Source organism: Chaetura pelagica, unplaced genomic scaffold (assembly GCF_000747805.2).
Source record: "Chaetura pelagica isolate M959 unplaced genomic scaffold, ChaPel_1.0 scaffold126, whole genome shotgun sequence".
Classification (NCBI taxonomy): domain Eukaryota; kingdom Metazoa; phylum Chordata; class Aves; order Apodiformes; family Apodidae; genus Chaetura; species Chaetura pelagica.
The window spans coordinates 2,363,070-2,373,446 of NW_009953787.1; the positions used below are offsets into that span (position 1 = coordinate 2,363,070).

The 10,377-nt window shown below is 38.1% G+C and overlaps 1 protein-coding gene across 1 annotated transcript in view; it reads left to right on the forward strand.

The window, feature by feature from the left end:
• Window positions 1-10,140, forward strand: part of LOC104391682 (chromosome unknown open reading frame, human C9orf72) — a 14,936-nt gene extending 4,796 nt beyond the window's left edge. Inside the window, exons 4-10 of the mRNA XM_010001010.1 lie at window positions 517-581; window positions 3,840-3,912; window positions 7,233-7,349; window positions 8,024-8,259; window positions 8,761-8,818; window positions 9,767-9,876; window positions 9,954-10,140. Of these exons, the coding sequence (XP_009999312.1) occupies window positions 517-581; window positions 3,840-3,912; window positions 7,233-7,349; window positions 8,024-8,259; window positions 8,761-8,818; window positions 9,767-9,876; window positions 9,954-10,140 (846 nt within the window). The remainder of the gene's footprint in view (window positions 1-516; window positions 582-3,839; window positions 3,913-7,232; window positions 7,350-8,023; window positions 8,260-8,760; window positions 8,819-9,766; window positions 9,877-9,953) is intronic.
• Window positions 10,141-10,377: the final 237 nt, after the last annotated feature.

Below are 10,377 nucleotides of genomic sequence, written 5' to 3' on the forward strand. Positions count from 1 at the left end.
GTAGGGAATGGTTTAACATAACTGTTTTAGCTTGGCAAATATAACAGACTAGCTGTTGGTTTTATGGTCAGCACTTAGCAAAATGGACTGTGTAGGGTGGTACCATTTTCGGAGTGGAGTGGAAAGGCTGTTTGATACAAAACCAAATGAGTGAGGATGTAAATGGTTTTAATGTTGATACCTGTTTCAGCATGGTTTACTGCTTCCATGGAAGAAGTAGAAGTGATCTCATGTGCACTAACTTAAACTATTCTGCACAAGGTTATAGAAAAAACCCACTGGGAGGAATCATACTTGTGACTGGTGAGGAACAGTTAATTATCTAGTGACCTTCTTATTTTCAAAACCCTTTGTCTGAAGTCAGACGATTTTCTTCAGGTTGTGGTTTTTTGCACAGTCTTAAAACTTACCTTACATAGCTACCGAACAGTTCCCACCTATCATTAAAACGACAGATCAATTAAAATGAAGGTTTTGCAGATTATTGTCTAACTTCTGTATTTACTTGCTTTTCAGATAACTGACACAGTGCTAAATGATGATGACATTGGAGATAGTTGTCATGAAGGCTTTCTCCTCAAGTATGCATTTGAGTTATGCTGTGGTAAAATGGTTTAAACTTGTGTAGACGTGTATATACATACATCATAGAATCATAGAGTCGTTAAGGTTGGAAGGGACCTTAAAGGTCATCCAGTCCCAATCCCCTGCCATGAGCAGGGAATTCTACAATTAGACCAGGTTGCACAAAACCTCGTCCAGCTTGGCCTTAAGAACCTCCAGGGATGGGGCATCAACAACCTCCCTGGGCAACCCATTCGAGTTCCTCACCACCCTTAAAGTGAAGAATTTCTTCCTAGTACTTAACCTAAATCTTCCCTCTCTCAGTTTAAAACCATTAGCCCATGTCCTGTCACTATCTTCTCTGATGAAAAGCCCCTCCCCAGCTTTCCTTTTCCTGGAAAGCTGCTATAAGGTCTCCCCAGAGCCTTCTCTTCTCTAGGCTGAACAGCCCAAATTTTCTTAGCCTGTCTTCATAGCAGAGGTGCTCCAGGCCTTTGATCATCTTGGTGGCCCTTCGCTAGACTCTCCAACAGGTCTGTATCTTTCTTGTGGTGGGGGCACCATAACTGTACACGTTACTCCAGTTGGGGTCTCACCAGAGCAGAGTAGAGGGGCAGAATCACCTCCCTGGCCCTGCTGGCCCCACTTCTTCTGATGCAGCCCAGGACACAATTGGCTCTCTGGGCTCCAGCGCACACTGGCAGCTCATGTCGAGCTTCTCATCAACTACCACCCCCAAGTCCTTCTCCTCAGGACTGCTCTCCAGCCATTATCTCCCCAGGCTGTATTTGTGCCTGGAGTTGTGCCGACTCATGTGCAGGACCTTGCAGTTGGCCTTGTTGAACTTCATGAGGTTGGCACTTGCCCACCTCTCAAGCCTGTCAAGGTCCCTCTGGATGGCAGCCCTTCCCTCCTGGGTGTCAACCACACCACACAGCTTGGTATCATCAGCAAACTTGCTGAGGATACACTCAATCCATGTCCATGTCTCTGACAAAGATATTAAACAGCAATGGTCCCAGTACTGACCCCTGAGAGACACAACTCATTGCCTGCCTCCATTTGGACATTGAGTCATTAACCACAACTCTCTGGATGTGGCCATGCAGCCATTTTCTTATCCACTGAGTTATCCATCTTTCAAATCCATGCCTTGTCAGCTTCGAGACCAGCATGTCTTGTGAGGCAGTGTCAAACGCCTTGCACAAATCCAGGATGATTACGTCAGTTGCTCTGCCACCATCCACCATCTCTGTGGCCTTGTAGAAGGCCACCAAATTGGTCATGCACCATTGGCCCCTAGTGAAGCCATGTTGGCTGTCACCAATTGCCTCTTTATATTCCATGTACCTTAGTGGACTTTCCAGAAGGATCTGCTCCATAATCTTGCCAAGCACAGAGGTGAGACTGCCTGGCCTGTAGTTCCCTGGGTCTTCCTTTTTCTCCTTTTTAAAAATAGAGGCTATGTTCCTTTTTTTCAGCAGGAACCTCACCAGACTGCCATGACCTCTCAAATATGATGGACAGAGGCTTAGCAGTTGCATCCACCAGCTTCCTTAGGACCCATGGGCGAATCCCATCAGGTCCCATAGATACATGCACCTTCAGAGAACCTTAAGCTGAACCTTGCCAATCATGACACACTGTTAACACAGGCAATTACAGATAATCACAGCAATTACTAATAAAACATTATCAGGAGTAATAGCTACCTTTGCTTTAAGAGAGTCCAATATCTTTTCAAGATAAGACCAAGAAAGACAGCACTGCAAAGATTCTCAGCTTCCTTATGTGTTGGTGCCCCTTTGGAAACCCCACAAATACAGCTTAGGAAGAGAAATGAGGTATGTCAACCTTCTTCCTTGCAAACAGCTTTCAGGGTGAGACTGGGAACACAGCTATGCAGTAAAAAAAGCCAGCAAATCTGCTACTTCTTAAGCTCCTACAGTGGGGAGTAATTCATTCTCCCATTCCCTGTTTTCACCTGTTCTGGCCTTTGTGTTGAGGCTGGAGCACTTGCCAGAGAAGACTGAAGGAAAGAAGTCATTGAGGACCTCAGCCTTCTCAATATCCTGTGTGGCTATCTCGCCTGTTTCCTACAGGGGAGGGCCTACATTCTTCTTGTTTGTCCTTGTCTCCCCAGCAAACCTATAGAAGTATTTCTTGTTGTTCTTAACATCCTTGGCGAGATTTAATTCTAGCAGGGATTTGGCTTTGCTAACCTGATACCTGGCTGCTCGGACAAACTCTTAGTAATCCTCCCAAAATATCTGCACTAGCTTCTACCCTCTCTAAGCTTCCTTTTTCAGTTTGACCTTTTCTAGTAGCTGCTTGCTCATCCACACTGGCCTCCTGGAGTTTCTACGTGACTTTCTCTTAGTGGGGATGCACATCTTTCTGTATGTGCATGTAAACTTGAATTAGATTAATTTTCTTTATAGGAGAGGGGAGCATGATATGTATTTCACCTTTTGAAATTTTTGTCTTTTTAGAAGAATGACTTATCAACTCTATAGACGGTTGTCACAATCATTTACTTGATAATGAAATTCCTACCAAATACAATTGTTCTTTGATACTTAGGTTTAATTTTATGAGGCTATAAGTTAAAGTCTTACATTTTTCTGAAATACGAAAAAAACCTGGATTGCTTTTACTGCACAAACTATGAATAAGAATTATAAATAGTATAGCCTAGAGAATGCTTATTATTAAATTGTATATTTCTTTTTTACTTTGTTTTTAATGTGTAAGTAGAAGTAGTTGCACTTCAGAGCAACTTGGTCTCTTAATGCAGGAAAGCATATTTCATAAATTTTAATTGATGTTCAGTTATTTTTCATGACACCTGCAGTGTAACTCCATTCATATATGTAGTGCTTAGTGCCATCTTTTTATACCGTGTCACATGCTTTCAGTACTACAGAAATTCATGTGTTAAATTAGCTAATTATTCAAAATAATGTGGTATTTAGTTCCATAGAGAATTTGGGAAATAATGAAGTTAATATCCTGAAATTAATTATTATAACAACAAGAGCCATTGATCCTCCAGTGATTAACTATTCTCATACCTGATGAATATTTATTGAGCAGGTAGTATTGACAACTTCAGGTTGTCAGTTATCTCTCCTTAATGTGAGAAGTCCTTTTGATATGGGCCTGTATTTATACTATGAGCACTTCATTCTTCTTATTCTTCTTGGGAAGATGATAATTGCTTTATATGAAAAGTCTGTTTAAATGTATAAACCTATGTCTGGTTTTGTTTGCAGTGCAATTAGTTCACACCTGCAGACCTGTGGTTGTTCTGTGGTTGTAGGAAGCAGCGCAGAAAAAGTTAATAAGGTAATGTACTTTCTAATACACTAAATTTAAGTGCTGAAATTAGGAGTGTTACTTTATTATTTGGAGCAACACTTATCTATAAACATACTTGAGATTGAAGAAGGAAGGAATACCGTTTTTTGCTTATCTAAATTCAGCTAATTGATCTAGCAGTTGATAGTTCTGCCTGAAAATTGCCTTATCAGTTGTATTCTGGCAACTATGAAAAAAACAATGTATTTAATTGACACTATATAAACAAGCAGTAAATTATTCTGAGCTTTTAAAATTAGGTTTGTTAGCTAAAATGTCCAAATTGAAGAGGTCTGAACCGGCTTGTGCAGTTCAGCTTCATCAATGGGTATTGTCTGTGTAGTCTTAAGAAATTAGTATCTACATGATTTCTCTTACATTGGAGAAGAAATGTACTTCTACATCACTAACTGCTTGTGTTTCATGGAACCTCAAAGCTCTTAAGTTGGTAGTCACACACATGGTGAAACAGGCAAGCTTACTTAAACCATTTGAGCAGTTACAGCATGTTTTTCTTGGTAGCTGTGTTTGCGTTTACTTCATCTTCAGTCTGTGCAAAACTTAATTGGTAAATAAATGTACAATTTTAATTGGTAGATTTAAATTAGGTTTGGCTCAGCTTTCCAGAAGAATCAGGTGCAGGGAAAAGACAGATAAAAGCCTCTAAAACTGAGCCTTGTAACAACAGAACAGTCAGTGTGGCATACTTGCTACATCAGTACATCCCTGCGTCAGTAGGGATGATGTTTAGGAGCTTTCAGCCCTAGAAACAATAAGCAACATTAGCTGTACCTCTTAACGGAGAGGAGTATATACGTAATTATAGCCTCTTTGGGAGGAAAGAAGGTCACTGTTGGAAGCTGTGATTTTGGAACAAGAAAATAATGACGTTGTTGAGGTAAACATTTTTTTTCCATGCTTTTATTATTTTGAACTCTCTTGTAAGCTTGTTATGAAATATTTAATTTGAATCAGTTTAATCAAACTATCATCTGCACTACTTTTCCTCTAACATTTTGGTGTAAATGAAGAGTCTCTTGATGCTTATTTTAACCATACCCACTATATGATGGAAAAACCAAGTGAGGATGTTTCACTTCCTCAGAGTTTTCCAAGTGCTTTTTGATTATACCGAAATGCTGATTTCAAATAAATTGAAAGCAACTCCTAGAGAAGGTACACTTGTGTTTACTGTCCACTGAAATATTTCTTAAAGCATATTTCTTTCTACTTTATCAGCATTTTGTTCAGAGATATTTTTCCCTTTGACTTGTATTTAATTAGGGTGTTACCCCATTCCTTCTAATAAAAACACTGAAGTTTTTTTCCAATTAGGATGTTTAGAGACAAACCATGAAGAAAGTAGTGTTTTCTTCATGAGAAAATGCATTTCACTAATTGCCTCTCTACATTCCTGGCTGAGTCCCTTAATAATCCTCTTTGATTCAGAATATCCCTGCAACTGGGAATGAAAAGGAGGATTTCGTAAAAGTGGGCAATCCTAGAGCCTTGAGGTATTAGGTACCACTGCACTTAATGAGTGCACCAGTACTGCTGTGACAGTGAGATTCTGAGTAGTTGTGTATCATTGTAAGTTTTCAATTTACAGTGGGGCCTCTGAGCTATGTCCAGAGGTCTGTGACAAAAGTCATACAGGGGTACGTGTGGAGAACCATTATGTTCTAATAACTTAATTTTCTGACAGGGAATATTTTTGTATAGATGGCTTTTCTGTCTAGTTATGTTTTTAATTGTGTTGTACTAATTATTAAGCTCTGGTTTATTTGGTAAGACTGAAACCTTCCTCTGAGGAAAACCTCATTTTAATTCTTGAAGTTGGTGCCCTTTTTGATATATATATGTGTGAATGTGTCTGTGTCTATTGCTTCAATGTGAAATACAAATTAAGAGCAGTGGGCCTGCTGAAAATATTAGATGTTAATTGTAGACTATACATCTTTTATGTGTCTTATAGTATGTAGGGCTTTCTGCTGCAATGAAATATAATAGTCATCATTTTAAAAAATGCAAGAGAACTTTAGTAAACCCATGTTTCAAAATACACAGTTTCTGATGCTTTATAAAAGTTGAGGGGTGAGGATGCATTGTTTTGGATGTATTGGCAGTGATGGTAAAGCCCCTCTGATGAAATGAACAGTAAATCTTGATACTCAAATTAAAAAATAATCATGAGCAACAGGAGAACCAGGGGAAAGAAAATCCTCAGTTCTTAGTGGAAATCAGCTAACTGCATTTAATATGTATTGTTTCAGGGAAGTAAGATTTGCACATGATTAACTTAGCATAATAGAGGAAATCTAAAAGGCTTACATGATTATAAAAAGCTGAATGCTTATAGTCCATTAAATATTTAATTAAAAGGCTTTAAGGTGTAAGTGGCTTTGAGTATGTAAAATAATGTATTGATAAGCTAGACACTAAAAGAAAAAAACAGTCAAGAGGAATGTGGGTCTTAAAGAGACATCCAGGGTAAAATTCATAAATTCTACACAGGTACTTACCAGCAGTGTTCTCTTTGTGTCACAGTGCTCCTATTCTGAAATAATTGCTTTCTTTGCAGCATTCTTTAGCTTTCCTTAAAAAAAAATAAAATAATAATAGTAATAATAAAAAATATATCTTTTGCTATTGCTTTTTGCTGAAGTGGCAGAAAGCATTTTTTACAAGCTAGGCTGTCATTGTTTTAGTTACTGCATAAACACATTGTGCAAGGATAGAGCCTTCTCAAACACCTTCCAGACACAGGACACAACCAGTTAAGATGGAAAGATTAGCAGAGTGGAGTACATATTTGGAGATGATTACTTGTAACTGTTGCAGCATAGGAGTTTGAAAATGGATAATGAAGTACCTCTGTTGCTTTTAATGGAGAGTTTGAGGAAATTACTGAGGAAATAAGCATGGATACTTATTTCAGAGTTTGACTGTGCCTGATTGGAGACAATAGGCTAGGAAAGTAATCACAGTAACTCATGTTTATGCATTAGGAGGAAGTAGCAGAAGGCAAATTGATTTGTTTATATAGTTGTCTGAAAACCAAATTTTGCCCAAAAGTGTTGGGGTTTTTTTCCCTTAATTTGACAAGTTGGAGTAATATGTCTTACAGTTTAATTAAGCAAGTCACTGTTCTATGGCCTTGGTAAAGTATTGGCTTTTCTAATAAACATTAGGAACTGTTTTGTTTATAATTTGAAATACCTAACACATTTGAGTCAGAAATTGTATTTAAAGATCAGCTCATTCCTTACATTTTCATGTTTTTAAAAACTCATGTTTTTTTCATGCAGATCGTGAGAACATTGTGTCTGTTTCTTACACCGTCAGAGCGGAAGTGTTCCAGACTCTGTAGAAATGAGTCTTCTTTCAAATATGAGTCAGGACTTTTTGTTCAAGGCTTACTCAAAGTAAGTACACTTAGGAAACTTGTATTCTTCTGTAGTTTAATAACATTATTCAATATATGTGTGTGCATGTGCATCCTTTGATTCTTTTCTGATGCTATAGCTTTCATTGTAAATACTTGCATGTTAAAGTTCCAAGCCAGTCTTTTCTCTGACAAATCTGTTTGTAGAGTATTGTCCAGATTTGTTCCTATACTTCGAGATACAATGCTAATAGTCTTTTGCCTACTTGGTGCAAGAATCCCAAAGGCATTAAGTTTTTGTGTTGTGCCAAACTCAAAAAAGAACAGTTCATCAGTCCTACGGTTTCCGAGTATTTTAAAAGGGCTGTAGCAATGGGTGAAGAATAGAAAAATAATGCTTCTAGCTCTAGTGAGAAGTATAATCTTACCAGATAAATTTAATGCTGTAAAGTTAATAGGCTCATGAATCATATGATGCAATACTGTAATACACTGGTTACTTCATTACCTGTTTTTGCTGTTATATGAAAGGAATCATCCAGTATGAAGGACTTTTTACTGGGCTACAACCACTAGTTCTCTCAAACAAAACATGTCTAAACAAAAGAGATTTAAAATTTAGGCATGACACTGTAATACTGTTTTGTTCCAGGATAGCTTTGTTGTCTTTTTTTAAAAAAGTAACTAGAAGAATAATTTTTTTCACTAAAACAGGATGCAACAGGAAGCTTTGTGTTGCCCTTCCGTCAAGTAATGTATGCCCCATATCCTACTACACATATAGATGTAGATGTCAATACAGTGAAGCAAATGCCCCCTTGCCATGAACACATCTATAACCAACGACGATACATGAGATCTGAACTGACAGCATTTTGGAGAGCTAATTCAGATGAAGAAATGTCTCAAGATCGTATTATCCACACAGATGAGAGTTTCACGCCTGATTTGTATGTACTCTCTCATGTCTTTCAAAGTTACTGGATTTGGGACAAGAGAGTAAAGCGCTAGGAAGTGTACTACTGTCTGATCAAGTACACAAGTTTTTTTAGCTTTTAAGAAGCTTATTTAACTGTGGTGATTGCATTCATTTTGGAGGAATTTACCTGCCAGTAGTTTGGTTGCATTAAATATTATTGAAATTAATTTTCACTGATACTTCTCCATGTTATGTTAATTTTGTTGCCTGTTTTAATTAGGGGTATAACAGAGCTAAGCGTATTTTAAAGGGCCCAGTGACTTTCCTGGGTTTAGTTCTTTTCATCTGAAAGTTTTGCTTTGAAATATTGTGTTATCTTTAAACATAGCTGTATTATAATTCAATACAATTTAGAATATACTATCAATTTTTGCCAGATTGTAAAAAGTAATACTATTGCTGGGCACAAGTGTTGGATTGTTAGTGTATCTTCGTGCCATTTCCTCACACTTGTTTGCTTACTTTTCTATAGAAATGTCTTTCAAGATATCCTGCATCGAGATACGTTAGTAAAAGCCTTCCTGGATCAGGTAATTCTTGCTTTTTCAGAAAGAACAAGAGTTAACGATTAGTACTTTGAGGCCTAGTAATAGACAATCTGACATGAATAGGTAATCTCTTGGCTAGGTTGCTCTTTTTCATATTAGTGCTATGATTCTTCTCTGCGTAACTGAAGAGTAAAATACTTGTGTTATTTGTAGTATTTATGTAGTACTAGAACTCTTTCTTATATACCCACGTGGAGTACGGTGCCCAGTTCTGGGGACCCAACACAAGGAGCATGTCCACAGGAAGCCACAAAGATGATTGGAGGGCAGGAGCACCTCTGACAGGCTGAGAGAGTAGAAGCTGTTCAGTCTGGAGAAGAGGAGGCTCTGGGGGGAGTTTACAGTGGCCTTCCACTACCTGAAGGGGCTACAGGGAAGCTGAGGAGGGGATTTTCACAAGTCCATGTACTGATAGTCCTAGGAGCAACAGTTTCAAACTGAAAGAGGGGAGATCTAGATTAGATATTAGGAAAAAATGCTTTACTGTGAGGGTGGTAAAACACTGGCACAGGTTGCCCAGAGAAGTTATGGCTGCCCTATCCCTGGAAGTGTTCAAGGCTGGGTTGGATGGGTCTTGGAGCAACCTAATCTTGTCCCTTCCAACCCAAACCATTATATGGTTATTTTGTTGTGCAACAGTGCCTTCAATTACAGTATTGATAAAACTATCTGATTGGTATTAACTTTAGATAATTTTAAAAGCAAAAATTATACTTTATTAAAACAGAATTGTAAAATAGCTTAATTTAGTCCATCTGAGCAACTAGAAAGCAAAGAACATTGAGTGTATCTACAAATCTGCTGTTAATATGCCTGCTTTGGTATAGTTAAGGATGTGTTACATGTGTATGCAATGTTTATATTCCACGTTCTTAAAATGATTCTAGAATTGCCATGTCTACTCAATTTTCTGGTGTAATTTTTCAACAGATCTTTCATCTGAAGCCTGGCTTGTCTCTAAGGAGTACTTTCCTTGCACAGTTTCTGCTAGTCCTTCACAGAAAAGCCTTAACTTTAATAAAATACATAGAGGATGACACGTAAGTGAACAGAGAATAGAAAGCAGGCTTTGAGGAACTTGCTGTGTTCTTTTTTACAGCACCCTTTTTTTTTGCAGGCAAAAAGGAAAAAAACCTTTCAAGTCTCTTCGTAGCTTAAAGATAGATCTTGATTTAACAGCAGAGGGCGACCTTAACATAATAATGGCTTTGGCTGAGAAGATGAAACCAGGTCTGCATTCCTTTATCTTTGGGAGGCCGTTCTACACTAGTGTACAAGAACGTGATATGCTCATGACATTTTAAAGTTCTCCTCTGCTAATGTGTAATATTGCAGTCCTGCATGGCACAAGAAGAAGTCTGCCAGTGGGAACACCACACTTGTGACAATCATTGACTTGACTGAGGATGGAGCATTAGGAGCACAGTAACACTACAGACTGTCCAAAGCAGGAGGGGGTCTTGTTACGGTTTTGTAAATTGACCCTTGTTAGGGTCAAATTAGTTAGTCAAACATTATTTCAATTAATCCATCTTTTCTGT